General features: G+C 41.6%; 1 protein-coding gene across 1 annotated transcript in view; it reads left to right on the plus strand.

The window, feature by feature from the left end:
* The first annotated feature begins 3,006 nt into the window (after positions 1–3,006).
* kif4 (kinesin family member 4) overlaps positions 3,007–18,195 on the plus strand; it is a 76,620-nt gene continuing 61,431 nt past the window's right edge. Inside the window, exons 1-8 of the mRNA XM_063060855.1 lie at positions 3,007–3,145; positions 5,520–5,643; positions 5,770–5,884; positions 6,173–6,363; positions 12,123–12,212; positions 12,564–12,730; positions 12,860–12,954; positions 16,413–16,532. Coding sequence (XP_062916925.1) covers positions 5,521–5,643; positions 5,770–5,884; positions 6,173–6,363; positions 12,123–12,212; positions 12,564–12,730; positions 12,860–12,954; positions 16,413–16,532 — 901 coding nt within the window. The 5' untranslated portion in view covers positions 3,007–3,145; position 5,520. The remainder of the gene's footprint in view (positions 3,146–5,519; positions 5,644–5,769; positions 5,885–6,172; positions 6,364–12,122; positions 12,213–12,563; positions 12,731–12,859; positions 12,955–16,412; positions 16,533–18,195) is intronic.

Genomic DNA, 18,195 nt, shown 5'->3' on the forward strand with positions numbered 1-18,195 from the left:
GAATTTATAACACTGCTTCATTCCTCGAACTGCTGAACTTATGCCTCCCCTTTACAGTGCTCTTAAAGGCAAAGCCCCTAATCACATGCTTGACTGGTCAGTGGACAGGACCAGGGAATTTGATAATACCAAACGAGCTCTTTCCAACGCAACCCTACTGGTGCACCCATTCCCCAGCGCACACATAGCCATTACTACTGACACTTCAGGTTATGCTGTAGGCACTGTGCACAAATAGTTGGTCAGAGGTGCGTGGCAGCTGCTCGCCTTTTTCAGCCAGCAGATCTATCCCCCAAAAAGGAAGCACTGCATGTTTGACCGTGAGCTTCTTGGCCTCTATCTGACTGTATGCTATTTTCATTTTCTTCCAGAGGGTCGCCATTTCACAGTGTTCATTGTCTACAAACCTCTCATGCACGTGGTGGTCAAAGTATCAGACCCTTGGTCATCACAGAGTAACACCTGGCTTACATATCCAAGTTCACAACTGATATACAACATATCAAGAGGAAAAATAATGTCATGTCTGATTATCTCTCATAGCCAGCCATTGAGACCATACACATAGGAGCTGACTATGCTGGCATGGCAGCCAACCGAATTACTGACCTAGAGGTTCAGGCTTACTGAACAGCAGTCACGGACCTGCAGTTAGCTGACATTAAATTCGGGGAAGCTGGGGTTTCTCTCCTGTGTGCAATCTCAACCGGTCGCCCTCGCCCCATAGTGCCCACAAACTGGAGGTGGACTGTTTTTAACTCCATACGTGACCTCTCACATCCTAAGGCCTCACAGAAACTGGTTGCACTAAATTTATGCCGGATGGCCTTAGAAAGTACGTGGGTGATTGGCGTGCAGCCTAGGCAAGAATTAACCGTCATGTTCAGGCGCCACTTGCACCTTTTGAGGTCCCTGAGCAATGGTCTGACCATGTCAATATGGACCTTGTAGGTCCACTTCCCACACCCCACGCAGTTTCATGCACGTCCTTACCCTGGTGGACTGTACCACTAGGTGGCCACAGGTCATCCCTGTAGCATCAACAACAGCCACAGAAATGGCTCAGGCATTCATCAGCACCTGGGTTACTCGGTTTGGCACCCCATCTGATATCTTCCCTGACCACAGTCCCCATTTCATATCAGACCTCCCCAACTCTTGTGATTGCCCAGAACCTCGGCATTAGGCTACATCGTACCACCATACCCATAGTTTAATGGCCTATGTGAGCAGTTTCATGCTCTTTAAAGGCTACTCTGACGGATGAGTGTTGACATAATCATCTCCCGTGGGTCTTGCCGGGGCTCAGAGCAGCTCCAAAAGAGTATCTACAGTCATCTGTGGCTGAGTTGGTATACTGGTAGCCATTGCGAGTGCCAGGTGATTTCATTCCTGAAGGTATGACAGCCTGGTCATCCTCTCAACAGCATTCCATCCTCCTCAGTAAATTCTGGTCGCCTCACTACAGGAAGAACGTGGAAACCATGCAGGTAGAAAGGGTGCAGAGGAGATTTACAAGGATGTTGCCTGGATTGGGGAGTATGCCTTATGAGAATAGGTTGAGTGAACTCGGCGTTTTCACCTTGGAGCTATGGAGGATGAGAGGTGACTTGATAGAGGTGTATAAGATGATGAGAGGCATTGATCATTTGGATAGTCACTAGAGGCTTTTTCCCAGGGCTGAAATGGCTAGCACGAGAGGGCATAGTTTTAAGGTGCTTGGAAGTGGGTACAGAGAAGATGTCAGGAGTAAGTTTTTTACTCAGAGAGTGGTGAGTGCGTGGAATGGGCTACCAGCAGCGGTGGTAGAGGCGGAAACGATAGGGTCTTTTAAGAGACTCCTGGATGGCTTCATGGAGCTTAGAAAAATAGAGGGCTACAGGTAAAGCTTAGGTAGTTCTAAGGTAGGGACATGTTTGGCACAGCTTTGTGAGCCGAAGGGCCTGTATTGTGCTGTATGTTTTCTATGTTTTTATTCCTATCTCCCACCATGGCATAGGAGCACTCCTGGGTTCCTGTTGACCCACATCCCACATCATTTGTTTTTGTCCGCCATGATGCACACCAGCATTCCCTTAGGCCCCCTTATGATGGCCTTTTCTGTGGAATGGAGAGAACAGACATTTATCACAGACAAGTGGGGTAAACCTGAATGTGTTTCAGTAGATTGCCTTAAACTGGCGCACAGAGATTTGGAGGATTCCGTTACCATGCCCATGCCGTCATGACATAACCATTAGTGTCAACACACCTTTGGATGAGCCAGAGACATCTACTGTTTCTCCACCCATGGAACATAGGACCTAAGCTGGTTTTAGTGAATTCTGGGGGGTGGGGGGGCGGAGAAGGAGGGCTGTGTGGGGTAATGTAGTTGGTGGAAGCCCACAGAATTCACAACCTCCAACATTGAGCTGGGGTTCACTTTAAGAGGCTGGTCTGGCGTGATTATATAATTACATGAAGTACTGTTACCACACTTTCTGTTCCGTGTTTTGATCACAGTAAATGTGTTACAGTTTTTCTTAAACATAAAACGTCTCACGCTGTTTTATTTGGGAAAACCTACAAGAGTAATGCCAACTGAACCAGATCTCACTCAAATTAAACACAAACAAGATATATTTTCGTTATTGGACATTCATTTCCAGTTGAACAGTGCACCAATCGTTAAATGACAGTATTTTGAAGCATGACATATTTAAAACGCAAGTTGCACGGCCTAGGACACAAGAGTCGGGGAGGTTCAAAATTGTAGTTCGCCAAGAAAATGCTGAACTTGAAATAAGAACAACGAGAAATGTTAACAATCCTCAGATTTTAAAAATACGTACTCTCCACCACCTCTTGCTTCTGTCCCTATTGATCAGCACTATTTCCATGGCAACTGCCGCAGCCCCTCCAACTCTGCAATGCGCTGAATCGACGTAAAGGACGCCCTGCGTGTTGATGTCGGGGCTTACGCGGTCGGTGATTGGCTGTGCGCTGTTTGGCGGAGGATTTGAATGTAATCAGCTTGGCGGGCGGTTGGAGTGCGAGTTGAAGATAGATATAGGAGATTAAATCGTATAATTTTCATTTCCAGATAGAATAACTTTTGAGTCGGTTTACAATCGGTGGACAAAACGGAAACGGGAATAACTTGAAGGTGGGATTTTGCATCTACATAGCGGACCCGAAGAAGTTGACTGGGGAAAGATAAATGCGATTTGTAGTTGGGCCGTGGTGTCCTGCTAGAGGACAAGGCCTCCTGACATTGAGTTTCTAATATTTAAATCGCTGTACGCGGTCTTACTTCCCATCCCTTCTTTGAATCGGGGCATAGTGGCAGGGTCAATCTTGTTCTTGTTTAGTATGGATCGTAGAGGTGTTGATTTATGTGTTGTAACGATACCAGATTGTTCACATTATATTTTTTTCTCTGAAAATGCGTACTAGAACATTAATCACAGCATCAAAGTTTAGTAATTCATTACATCTATATATTTTAGAATTTTTTTTTACGGGCTAAGCGCTCTAACTGTGAATCCCCTTCATTCATATATTTCCTGTGTTCTAACTTAGGCCTGTTTCGGTTTTTTTCCGTTAAAATAAAACGCACTGTCGTTGCATAATGCAAGCTTCACTTTTGGCTTTAACTCTCGAATTTAAGTGCACCTTTTTCAACTAACCAGACATGATGTCTTTTATGGTTCATGATGAATCTTTCCTTAACGGTCTATTAGCCACTGGACTTTTTTTTGTGTTGCTTCTTTGCATGATTGTTTTGGAGAGATTCTATAGGTTGTATTTGTTGATAAGTCTCCATAGTGTGGACATAATTATCGTCAGCGTTGTTTTGCAGATTTAAAATTTGTTTTTTCAGCTTGACTCCTGAACTGTTTATTACCCCACAAATCTTGCCTCATGCATGAATTTCCACAACTTAGCTCCAATTTCCCATTATTATTAAATTTGTTGCAGTATAGATTACTGAATTTAAATTGCTGCTATGTTTTTACAGAAAGGTCTGCAAAATAAGATGGCAATTTTTAAAAATTCTAAACACTGGAAGAAAAAGGTCAACTGTTGCCACACTTTAGGAAGGATAACCCCCTCATTTATTGAAATATGTCTCTTTCCTACTGTAGGGGGAAAAGAGACATATTCTGTATTTCCGTGATTTATGAACTCCCAAACATCCCCAGTTAAATTACAAAATCGCTTCTGAATCTTTTCTTTTTGACATTCCATAATTAGCCCATAATGGAAGCTATACACAATACTGCTGCAGTTTCTTCAAGGTATGTTTAATGATGTAGATTTAGTGTGGAATTAAAACAGCACAACCTTGACGAAACAATGGAAGATCTTGGCTTGAGAATGCAATTAAGTCTTAGAAAAAGTGCAGTGAGTCACTTGAAACCATGGAAAATCCTTACTGCTTTATTCAGGAATTACTGATTTATAAATTCATTTTGTTTTTGTATGTGTTGGGCACGTGGCCAAGTGGTTAAGGCGTTCGTCTAGTGATCTGAAGGTCGCTAGTTCGAGCCTCAGCTGTGGCAGTGTGTTTGTGTCCTTGAGCAAGGTACTTAACCACACATTGCTCTAGTGTCTGTGCGAGGAGTGGTGCCCCACACAGACTTCCAATCTGCGCCTTTTAGGCATGAAAATGCCCGACACAGGCCTCTCATGGTCTGAGTCGACGTTCCCCCTCTTTGTACTTTAGTGGTTGAAGTTCCCTAAAGAATATGTAGACTGCAAATCATAAAGATCCACAATGTGGGTTTCCATATTGCAATTCTCTCCTAATTTTAACATTTTAAGATTATTTTTGAACCCTGATGATGATATTCTTGTGGACTTCATGCAGTCCAATTTGATTTGTTATTTTCATATTTAATGGTGCAGCTAGCACGTTCTATGAGAGAAGATGGTGCCTGCAATTATAAAAAGATTGAGTACATTTTATCCTGTATTTGAATGGGCATGCAATTTTTAAAAATTATTTATTTATTTATTTATTTATTTTTGGGATGACTTGTGTCCTCTTGGAATCCAAATAAAACTATAACACTAGTTCAAAGGCTCCAATGTCACTTTTATGAACAGTGTGTAAAATGACACAAATCTGGTCCATCAATAACTTAATTGCGCTGAATGGAATGTAATGGCTGTTGTAATTAATAAGCTCCAGATTTTGTTTTTGGTTTCTCTTCCTACATTTAAATCATTTGACTGCAAGACAGCATTTTTCCACTCTATTGTTATGCTTGTTATGGTGTATTTCTGTTCCTTTTTCAAAAAATACCTAACAATTATCACCTCTTCATTCTTGACACTTGACCTCTTAAACTGCTTTTCACACTTTTGCACTTGTCAGGCTTTAATTTGGTAATTGATACATTTGATGGCATTTGTTTCCCCAAATCCATCAAGCTTGTTTGTTCCATTAACTCTAATGCAGTACTTGTTCCTGTTACCACATGCATCACGTACATGTGCACTTGACAATTTGACCCATTCTTGTTTGTTGGCAGAATGGTGCGAGAAGAAGAAAAAGTTATTCCAGTACGTGTGGCCTTGCGCTGTCGTCCACTTGTACGTAAGGAAATTGAAGAAGGATGTCAGATGTGCTTAACGTTTACGCCAGGAGAGCCACAGGTAATAATTTGATAGTATAACAGCTCACTTGGGTTTGGTGTTTCAGTGATCTGTTTAAGAAAAGCAGTTGTACAAAAGGAACGTCTTTCCCATATAATGTTCTTTCTGACTTTCTTCTTCCTTTAGGTTCTTTTGGGAATTGACAAGTGTTTTTCATATGATTATGTCTTCGATCCCTGTGTAGAGCAAGAAGAAGTGTTTAATGTCACAGTTAATCCGCTCATTCAGGGAATATTTAAAGGTACTAACCAACTATGTACAATATAAGAAAAGTTTCAAGTTTTGATATTCTGTTCCACTTTGATTATCATTGGTAACTGTTTTGCCATAGCTCTTGACTCTTATCTGTCACATTTGTTAACTTTTTGTCTTTTTACAAAAAGTTGTTTCAATACTCTGCAAATTTTAGTTAATTTGTTAATATGTAATACATGCCATACAAGTGCTTGTGCATTTTTAAAGTTGCAAGAACACAAGTCATGGCTAATATCACTGATTTATTTATTTTGGTTATCTTGTCCTTTTCTAGGGTACAATGCGACAGTATTGGCATATGGACAGACTGGTTCTGGGAAGACCTATTCAATGGGTGGCACATACACTTCAGGGCAGGAGGGTGATCCAAGTGTTGGTGTCATTCCAAGAGTAATAAATATGCTCTTTCAGAAGGTTGAAGAAAATTTGGAAAATGATTTTGCATTGAAGGTCTCCTATCTGGAGGTAAGGGAAGAAGATCATGAATGCACAAAGACAGTTTCTGAAAATGGTATTAATTTCTATATGTGTTCTTGCAAAACATAAATCCAAGTTGTTGCCTTTCTTAGCTTATCCTCTCACTCCAAGAAGAGATTGTATTGAAGTAGTATTAAATGGGAGGGGGGGGGCAATTTTTTTCCCTCAAGTAAATCTAGGGAAGGCTAAGCCCACAGTTTTCTAACCTTATAAGCAACTTTTCTCTAGCATTATCTTCAATTGAATCTGACTACATGTAATTAATCAGATTTAACTCATAGAAGTCCTTTGACCCACACCTCTACCGTCACTTAAGCTGCTCATTTCTTCCTTATCATTACTGTTCAATTTGTATTCTGAAAGGCTTGCTAATGGCTCTTACTACTTGGATGTTTCCAATACAGTTTTTTTTTCCTTTTTCTACTCTGAATTTATTCCCCAAAATGCCACCTGAATTCTAACAAAATCCATGTCCTACTCTTCCTGCTTGCTGACTTGTAGCTTTTGGCTTAAACAGTGCTACCTTATCTTTTGCTTTCATTTCTCTCTAACGTCTTGACACTTTCATTCTGTCATCCCCATGTCACTAATGTATATGTTTTTCTCCCATTGTGGACGAGGTAAAGGGCTGGGAAGGAATCTGATAGAGGACAGTGGAATAAAAGCAAGGAGATAGGGAATCCAGAAAGGAGGTGATGGGCAGGTCATGAGGGTGGTGGAGGATAAGAGGAGGGGTAAATGGGCCATCAGAATAGAGGGAAAAGGTGGGGAGGGTCAGAGGATTACCAGCGTTAGATAAATTGATGTTCATGCTGTCTGATTGAAGGCTATCCAGGCAGAATGTGAGATGTTGCTCTTTATTGCAGTAGAGGAGGCCAAATGTAGTTTAGAGCAACAACACCTCACCTGTCTGGATAGTTTGTACAGGAGACCCAAATGTTCAGAATAGTACACTAGATTGGAAGAAGAGTAAGTGAGTTGCTGCCTCATCTGGAAGAACTAATTTTTGGATAGTGGGAAGGAGTGGGTGGGGAAACATTAAGTAAAAGTATTGCATCTACTGTGTGGTTGTTGGGACAATACCCTTAGAAGTGGATAATGGCAAAGGAGAGGGAAAGATGAATCTAATATGGTGGAAATTCTGAAATTTGCCTAAGGTATTTCATCTATCGTATCCATTCACACCTGGCTTTCTGCAGCTTAACCCCATCTTGTCTTGTTTTTCTAGTTCTGAGCAAGCGTCTTTAACTTGAAATGTAAACCTTTTGTTCTGTAGATACTGCCCAATTTGTATCTTCAGCCTTGTACATTATATTCCCTTCATTTCTCTTGTAATGAGCAAATTTTATCAAATAATTTGTTTTGCCTCCTTCGTCCAAGCTATTCATATAAATTTGAAGTTATTGTGGACCCACCACTGTTCTCAGATATAACAGGAAAAAAACCCATTTATGCCTATTGTCATCTGGTAGCCACTGAATTATCTATCTGCCAAAATGTTGCCTCCAAAGCAATGAACTTTAATTTTCCACAATGACCATCTTCCACCTGTGCTTCACGACACATGATACCATCAATAGTTGAAAACACTTGTTACAGCAAAACGAATGCAACTGATGACATGCTCTTCAGAAACAGCTGTCTCCAGTCAAGGTATTTCAATACAATGTCAATAATGTCATCAAGTTGGCATTGCAAAGTATTATCTAGATACATTCTGTCCATAAAAACAGTCAAATCCACTTGGTGAGTTGCTGTCACTCTATCATTGGCAAAGATTAAAAAGAGTCATCAATAATTCAACCAAGCAATGTACTGACCAATATAATTTAAGTTTTGTGGAGCCGTGCAACCTTTATCCAAAGTTATAGGAAAGCATCTCCACTGGTGATGTTAAATCTTCCTTTGTGGATAATGTGTTGTTTCATCTTGGCCCTAGCTGCAAGATTTCCATGGAGATGATTACATGGATGAAGCATTTGCTACTTCACCAGTGTCCTCTCTATTGCCAAGATCAAATGGTGTGATCAAATTCCATTTGCAACTTTGGAAAACAAGGCCTCATGTGTCTACATGCAGCAAAACCTAAATAGGGTTCAGGCATGAAGTGACATGTGGTAGGGATCTCATTTCCCATTTAGGTGCCAGCTACTGACTTTCTAGCAAGAGTCTGTCCACCTGCCCTTGACCATTCAATGACATTGAATGTTGAGGAGTCCTGTTATCCACAGGTCTGTGAAGGTGGAGCTAGGACTTAATTGGAATGGTTATTGTGAATAAAAGAGCAGAATAAAAATAAATTCTGAATGAATTGCCTCAATTCCCTAAAGTCCAATAAGACAAGTCAGGACTGAGATTCACTTGTCCAATAATATGAGAAGGATGACAACAACCAAGACACGGCTTTACTCGTAACTCGCCACCCTAAGTTATTCTCTTTTATCCCTGGATGCTAGCAAAGAAAAAAGTAAAGGTCTACTTAGACATTTATTCCCTCCACTGTTAGCTGGATTTGGCTGTAATGTGATCATCTACAAACTGCATTAGCATTACTGTATTTGACATGACTGAGATGCATCTACAACAAAAGGCAAATTGCAACCGGTCCATGGAAATGTTATGGCCTACATTTTCTCTAAGATTCAAATTATGATGAATTAGTAATACATTGAAATTCCTTCATTTAAATCCTACAATCCCTGACAATGCTCCAAGTACTTTTTACCAAAAGGGAAAATGATATTCAAGAAGTCAGCTCATCACTTCAAGGAAAATTGGGATAGTTGAGAAATGCTGGCTTTGCCAGTAATGCCTATGTCTTGTAAGAGAGGTTTGAAAGACAGAGCCTTTGCCATAATGGCACTCCCTCAGTATACGGAAATTTAAAAGCAAAACAGATGAGGTGCTCAAATATTTGCAATACCGCTATTGTTGAGCTGCCAACTGGTGTGTTTAGCACAAAGTACGTGGGGAGAAAAAGGTGCTACTCTTATTTGCAGGTTATAAAATTAAGATCGCTGTATAAGATAAACTTTTACTTTCATTAAACAGTTTGGACATTGGAATTGACGTTTGTAGTACACATCTTAACAGGATTAATGACTTTCCTTCAGAGTCACCTTCTGATTTGGGTTGCAGTTAGTGCTTCAATCCTGGCAATTTGGGATGAGTATAATAAGCTTTTTATGAAGAAAATTGTGGGAGAAAATTTGCATATTAATATATTTGGTTGACACCATTAGTAGTATATAGGTGCACTTGCTCAAGAAAATACTCATTGTTCATAGATCATTGTCATTAGTAAATTTATTTTGGTGTACTTTAGCTAAAAGTATGTCCATAAAACTTGGTATAATAGTGACTCGGATTTGTGTATATAATATAAGTATTGGGAGGTATGAGGAAAAAATATTTGTGCACATTTGGAGTGTTTTTAAACTTGACCAAAACACAGATACCATCTGTAGTGCAACTAGTAGAAGTACTTCCTTGTGCTGCTAGAGAACTGGGTTCAATCCTGACATTGTACAGTCTGTGTAGAATTTGCACGTTTTCCCTGTGACTGCCTGGTTTCCTCCAAATTTCCCAAATTCCAAAAGTATGTGGTTCAGTAGGTTAAACAGTTACTGCAAATTGCCTCTAGTATTTTAGTGAAAGGTGGAATCTGGAACTTTGAGTCTTAGAAACTACAGGGGAAAAGTGTAGCCAAATAAGTAAATATAAAGCAGGGTGATGTGTGCCAGGCATAAATTTATATGGGGAGTGGTTGTGCATGGTTTATTGCAGGAGGGAATGAACACCTCAAGTGTGGATGAGCAAAAGTTTGCATTCAAGTTTATTGTTTTGAACATATACCCAAAGTATAAATGCAATTGAAAATTTGATTTTTGCAGTTGCAGCACAGTACATTACATACATGATGAACATGAATTACTTAAACTTGCTCTTGTGTTACTTGCGTTTATTGTGTCGGTTATGTACAAGGTTGTGGAGAGGAGCCACGTGTTTGGGTACAAGAAATGATTGGGCTGATAATTGGTGATTGTGTTCATGGGAATGCAAAGGACAAAGTGCAGCAATTAAACATGGATGCAGTTACATCAGAGAGGGTTAAGCAGGATGAAGATGAAATTGGAGGTGTTAGAGTACTGATGGAGATCTCACTTAACTAAGAAGCCAATGTAGAAATTAAGGACAAACAACAGGAATTCTGCAGATGCGGAAATTCAAGCAACACACATAAAAGTTGCTGGTGAACGCAGCAGGCCAGGCAGCATCTCTAGGAAGAGGTGCAGTCGACGTTTCAGGCCGAGACCCTTCGTCAGGACTAACTGAAGGAAGAGTGAGTAAGGGATTTGAAAGTTGGAGGGGGAGGGGGAGATCCAAAATGATAGGAGAAGACAGGAGGGGGAGGGATGAAGCCAAGAGCTGGACAGGTGATAGGCAAAAGGGATACGAGAGGATCATGGGACAGGAGGTCCGGGAAGAAAGATGGGGGGGGGGACCCAGACGATGGGCAAGGGGTATATTAGAGGGACAGAGGGAGAAAAAGGAGAGTGAGAGAAAGAATGGGTGTATAAAAATAAGTAACAGATGGGGTACGAGGGGGAGGTGGGGCATTAGCGGAAGCCAGAGAAGTCGATGTTCATGCCATCAGGTTGGAGGCTACCCAGACGGAATATAAGGTGTTGTTCCTCCAACCTGAGTGTGGCTTCATCTTTACAGTAGAGGAGGCCGTGGATAGACATGTCAGAATGGGATGTGGAATTAAAATGTGTGGCCACTGGGCGATACACACATTCTTTCTCTCACTCTCCTTTTTCTCCCTCTGTCCCTCTAATATACGCCTTGCCCATCCTCTGGGTCTCCCCCCCCCCGCCCTTGTCTTTCTTCCTGGACCTCCTGTCCCATGATCCTCTCGTATCCCTTTTGCCTATCACCTGTCCAGCTCTTGGCTCCATCCCTCCCCCTCCTGTCTTCTCCTATCATTTTGGATCTCCCCCTCCCCCTCCAACTTTCAAATCCCTTACTCTTCCTTTAGTTAGTCCTGACGAAGGGTCTCGGCCTGAAACGTCGACTGCACCTCTTCCTAGATGCTGCCTGGCCTGCTGTGTTCACCAGCAACTTTTATGTGTGTTGTAGAAATTAAGGAAACAATGAAGACATGATATTTTGGAGAGAATGCATAGAGCCTGTAAACATCTGGAAGCTGAATATTTAAATATAATTCTCATTTGCTAGCCTTATTTGTTCAGTGATTGCAGTTGAAAATACTATTTAAATTCTTCCCTTTCCACAGTAAATAACTTGCTAAGCTTTCAAACTGATCTATGGCAGTACATTGGAGGAGTCACTTAATTTAAATAAATTGTAAGAGATGGTGTTATATTGCATGTGATGGATAACATGCAATGTGGCAGCAGATACTTAGTGTTGTACATATCTGTAGCATTGCAATCCAGAAACGGTTTTATGTTGACGGAGGAACAACTCAAATTGAGTTGAGTTGGTGGTTAAATGAAAACTAAACAAAGGAAACCAGATGTTACTTAAATGGAAATTATCCCTTGTCTGAGAACTACCTGCCTATTGACATTCCCATTGGTTGCAAGTTATCTTATGGAAGCTTTGATAATTTTATATTGATGGTATGTATTTATTTACTTATTTATTGAGAGTTGGTGGGTAAAATGGTGTATTTTCGGGGCCTAAGGTCTAGTTTGAAATTATATTTGCCTTTCATAAAGATTTACAATGAGGAGATCATAGATCTACTGGATTCGTCTCGGGAGAAATTACCAATACACATTAGAGAAGATCCCAAAGAAGGAATAAAGGTATGCCTGGAGTTTCCTTCCCGAAATGGACTTTTGTTTATTTTACTGCTTTAAGGAAAATTTTCACTACTTTGATTTAAGATGCAATATGAGATGTTACACATGTTAGTCAGTTAACTCAACTTGAACAGATTATATTATGTAATAGACAAAAGCCTACCTCTAAAGGACATTTAATTTTCCTATGGAAGTGCTTTGATGATCAAATTGCATTTTGGGGGAATTTATCTGCAAACTTGTATCACCAGGTTTAAATTTTGCTTGGCCAGCTTAATGCTATGGCTCTCCTGATTATTTAGAACATAATGCTCTTTTAAATTGTTATTGCAAACTTGTTTTTTTTCCCCTCAGATTGTAGGACTAATAGAGAGGAAAGTAAACACTGCAATGGATATGGTGGGTTGTCTAGAACAAGGGAATTCTACAAGGACAGTTGCTGCAACAGCTATGAACACCCAGTCATCCAGATCACATGCTATCTTCACTATTACGGTTGAGCAGAGAAAGAGAAGTGATAAGTAAACAGTTTGACATTTATTTACCATGTTTCTTTAAATGTACAAGTGTTCCTCTTTTAATGCTGTTGTGCATTTTGATATGCCTGAAAGTACAAGGCCATTTCAGGGTAACTTTCTCCATCTTCACAGAAACTACTACATCCGTTCCAAATTGCATCTGGTGGACCTGGCAGGGTCAGAGCGCCAAAAGAAAACCAAAGCAGAAGGTGACCGTCTGAAAGAAGGTAATTTTGTTCTAAAAAATCCTTGCTATAAAATACTTGGACTGTCTTTTACCTTGTGCTCTGAATGTGTTTATTAGAAAATATTATACAGTCTTTGGGTCTGAGTTCAAATCTCCGATTTGGATTTCTCTTTGCAGTTGATCAGTTATAAGTAATGGGCAAGTATCTTTAAATACTCTACTGGAGTCTAGCTGAAGAACAACGGCCTGAAATTTAACTGGGTTTTGAAAAAATCTGGGCTTCACTCCATCTATGAATGACTTGATAGCACAACACTGGCTAAATTCTCAAAGGCGTAATTCTCTGTTAAATCCATTTTCTGTGAGATCCATTATGGAGCTTGCTGGTCAACTTGTTGTGGGTAGATACCCCTCTAACACTATTACTAACAAACCTAAGCAACAAAGTTTGCTTTACTGAGGAGACCTGGAACAGCAGGTCCAGTACAATGTCAGGAATAAGAACGCAAACACGAGGAAATCTGCAGATGCTGGAAATTCAAGCAACACACATCAAAGTTGCTGATGAACGCAATAGGCCAGGCAGCATCTCTAGGAAGAAGTACAGTCGACGTTTCAGACCGAGACCCTTCGTTAGGACTAACTGAAAGAAGAGCTAGTAAGAGATTTGAAAGTGGGAGGGGGAGGGGGAGATCCAAAATGATAGGAGAAGACAGGAGGGGGAGGGATGGAGCCAAGAGCTGGACAGGTGATTGGCAAAAGGGATATGAGAGGATCATGGGACAGGAGGCCTAGGGAGAAAGAAAAGGGGGAGAGGGGCAAAAAAAGCCCAGAGGATGGGCAAGGGGTATAGTGAGAGGGACAGAGGGAGAAAACGGATGTGTGTGTATATAAGTAAATAACGGATGGGGTACGAGGGGGAGGTGGGGCATTAGCGGAAGTTTGAGAAGATGATGTTCATGCCATCAGGTTGGAGGCTACCCAGACGGAATATAAGGTGTTGTTCCTCCAACATGAGTGTAGCTTCATCTTGACAGTAGAGGAGGCCGTGGATAGACATATCAGAATGGGAATGGGACGTGGAACTAAAATGTGTGGCCACTGGGAGATCCTGCTTTCTCTGGCGGACAGAGTGTAGGTGTTCAGTGAAACGATCTCCCAGTCTGCGTTGGGTCTCGCCAATATATAGAAGGCCACATCGGGAGCACGGGACGCAGGATATCACCCCAGCCGACCCCAAACTTGACGGCAGGGTGAAAGTTGGAGGCAAAGTTAATGAAATCAACAAGCTCAATCTATGTTCCAAACCTATTCTGGTATCTGTCCCCCACTTCTCCTTCGCTACATCGACAACTGCATTGGCACTGCTTCCTGAGCTTGCTGAGCTCGTTGACTTCATTAACTTTGCCTCCAACTTTCACCCTGTCCTCAAGTTTACCTGGTTCCAACACCTCCCTCCTGTTTCTAGATCTTTCTGTCTCTATCTCTGGAGACAGCTTATCTACTGATGTCTACTATAAGCCTACTGACTCTCAGCTATCTGGACTATTCCTCTTCTCACCCTGTCTCTTGCAAAAATGCCATCCCCTTCTCGCAATTCCTTCATCTCTGCCGCATCTGCTCTCAGGATGAGGCTTTTCATTCCAGGACGAGGGAGATATCCTCCTTTTTTAAAGAAAGGGGTTTCCCTTCCTCCACCATCAACTCTGCTCTCAAACGCATCTTCCCCACTTCACGCACATCTGCTCTCACTCCATCTTCCCGCCACCCCACTGGGAATAGGGTTCCCCTTGGCCTCACCTACCACCCCACCAGCCTCTGGGTCCAACATATTATTCTCCGTAACTTCTGCCACCTCCTACGGGATCCCACCACTAAGCACGTCTTTCCCTCCCACACCCCACCCCCAACTGGCTTTCCACAGGGATTGCTCCCTACACAACTCCCCTGCCCATTCATCCTGCACCCCCTCTCCACCCCACCGATCTCCCTCCTGACACTTATCCTTGCAAGCGGAAATAGTGCTACACATGCCCTTACACTTCCTCCCTTACCATCGTTCAGGGCCCCAGACAGTCCTTCCAGGTGAGGCAACACTTCACCTGTGAGTCGGCTGGGGTGATGTACTGCGTCCGGTGCTCCCGATGTGGCCTTCTATATATTGGTGAGACCCGACGCAGACTGGGAGATCGTTTCACTGAACACCTACGCTCTGTCCGCCAGAGAAAGCAGGATCTCCCAGTGGCCACACATTTTAATTCCACGTCCCATTACCACTCTGATATGTCTATCCACGGCCTCCTCTACTGTCAAGATGAAGCCACACTCGGGTTGGAGGAACAACACGTTATATTCCGTCTGGGTAGCCTCCAACCTGATGGCACGAACATTGACTTCTCAAACTTCTGCTAATGCCCCACTTCCCCTTCGTACCCCATCTGTTATTTACTTATATACACACATCCTTTTTCTCTCTCTCCTTTTTCTCCCTCTGTCCCTCTCACTATACCCCTTGCCCATCCTCTAGGTTTTTCCCCCCTCCCCCTTTTCTTTCTCCCTAGGCCTCCTGTCCCATGATCTTCTTGTATCCCTTTTGCCAATCACCTGTTCAGCTCTTGGCTCCATCCCTCCCCCTCCTGTCTTCTCCTATCATTTTGGATCTCCCCCTCCCCCTCCCACTTTCATATCTCTTACTAGCTCTTCCTTCAGTTAGTCCTGACGAAGGGTCTCGGCCCGAAACGTTGACTGTACCGCTTCCTAGAGATGCTGCCTGGCCTGCTGCGTTCACCAGCAACTTTGTGTGTTTCGGGAATAAGAAGTTACTTATAGGGCCATGGGTGCTAAACAATAAATTTGAATGCAATAAACAGAACTTAGTAAAAATCAGATCTCTGTAACCCTAATATGAAGAGAAAATCCTGATGAGCTTTCTGAGCATTGACTGACTGAATTGACTGTGAGTGTGATAAGGCTGATCACTGCATTCTTTGGTCAGAAGTGGGTGATCCATCTTGGCCTCCTCCCTAATATCCTCCATTGGATATGAAGCTGGTCTTCAGTTGGATTTATTGAATATAGGCAACGGATGTAATACAGAAGACTTGCACTTGAATTAAACTTTTCTTTAGTATAGCTAGAAGAGTAGTATGTGGGGGGGGGGGAGGAAATAAATATAAAGCTGACTACTTGTACCTCAGTTTGTCCCTATCCATTAGTAAAGTTTCTAGCATTAATTTATCTTGAGAAAAAATAGTGGTGCCCTACTACCTTATACAGCTTGAGGTTTGCTATCACTACTGTAGAGCAGGGAGTTTACTACCCATTGAAGTGAGGTCACCAGATCATCGGTCTTGGTCTCTGGATTGTTGGATCACTAAACTCAGTCATTCTCATTGGAGCTTGTTGCCAAGTATCAGAGGGGTTTCTGCATTGGTATCATTGTGCATTAGGCTTTGTGGAATGTGCCCCGTGTGTGCAGTAACAGAGTCTCTGTTGCAGGGATTAACATCAACCGTGGATTGTTGGCCCTTGGCAATGTCATCAGTGCACTTGGTGATGAGAATAATCGCAAAGGCTTTGTACCATATCGTGACTCAAAACTAACAAGATTGCTTCAAGGTAAGGTTTTGATTTGTGAGTTTCACGAGATTTATTGTGTGTATGTGTATATTATTCTAACTGAGTATTGCACGTTTTGGTATTTACTTTTCAAACAGGAAGAACGTGGACTAAAGTTTCCTTTCTCGGTTTTTTTTTTGCAATAACAAGGATAGATGTGTATTTCCCAAAATTTCTCTTTTCCAAGTATGCTTTTTCCATGTGCTGATTGATGTTAATTGTAAAACATCCTGTCAGATCACCTGTAGGTGGTAAGAGTGAGCTCCCTCACCTCCTCCCCTCTGACTCTCAACACAGGAGCCCCTCAGGGCTGTGTACTAAGTCCCCTCCCTTACTCCCCGTATACCTCTGACTGTGTCACCACCCACAGCTCTAATCTGCTAACTAAATTTGCTGAAGACACTACATTGATTGGCCTAATCTCAAACAATAACGAGGTGACCTACCGGAAGAAGACATCTCTCTGACACAGTAGTGTCAAGCAAACAACCTCTCCCTCAATGTCGCAAAAGCAAAGGAGCTGGTTGTGGATTACAGGAGGAATGGAGATGGGTTAACCTCTATTGACATCAATGGATCTGGGGTTGAGAGGGTAAACAGCTTTAAGTTCGTTGGCATCCACATCATCGAGGACTTTATGTGGTCTGTACACACCAGCTATGTGGTGACAAAGGCACAACAGTGCTTCTTTCACCTCAGACGGTTGAGGAAGTTTGGTAAATCCTAAGAATTTTCTGCAGGGGCACAATTGAGAGCATCCTGACTGGTTGCATCACTGCCGGTTATGGGAACTGTTCTACCCTCAATCACAGGACTCTGCAGAGAGTGGTACGGACAGCCCAGCACATCTGTAGATCTGAACTTCCCACTATTCAGGATATTTACAAAGATAGGTGTGTAAAAAGAGCCCAAAGGATCTTTGGGGACCCGAGTCACCCCAACCACAATCTTCCAGCTGCTACCGTCCAGGAAACTGCAGCATAAGCAGGCTCAATAGAACCAACAGACTCCGGGACAGCTTCTTCTATCAGACTGATTAACTCATGCTGATTTGATTGTATTTCTTTCTTTTCTTTTTTCTTTTTTCTTTTTAAATCTTTTTATTGAGTAAGTATACAAAAAAGGTAAGCCATATAAACATTAATACAATGTTAAAGTATAATAAAATTCCAAAAGATAACAATACCAAAAAGAAAATACTACAAACAATGTAATTTAAGCATAAGAAAGCAAGATAACATAATAGTATACTAGATTTTATATATATCAATGGAAAAAAAAAGAAAAAAAAACCCCAAAAAAAAAACCCACCGTGCAACTAACTAAAAGCAAAGCAAAGCAATGGGCTAACTTGAAACCAAACAGAGTTAAACTTAAAATCACGTCCTCAATCCCGACCTCCATTAAAACAGTGAAAAAAAAACAAGAAGGGTAAATATTACATTAAATGAAAATATCGAATAAAAGGTCCCCAAATCTGTTCAAATTTAAATGAAGAATCATAAAGATTACTTCTAATTTTCTCCAGATTCAAACATAAAATCGTCTGAGAAAACCAAAAAAAGGTAGTTGGAGCATTAAGCTCTTTCCAATGTTGTAAAATACATCTTTTCGCCATTAAAGTAAGAAATGCAATCATTCTACGGGCTGAAGGGGAAAGATT

The sequence above is a fragment of the Mobula hypostoma genome, chromosome 10 (genome assembly GCF_963921235.1).
Source record: "Mobula hypostoma chromosome 10, sMobHyp1.1, whole genome shotgun sequence".
NCBI classification, from domain to species: domain Eukaryota; kingdom Metazoa; phylum Chordata; class Chondrichthyes; order Myliobatiformes; family Myliobatidae; genus Mobula; species Mobula hypostoma.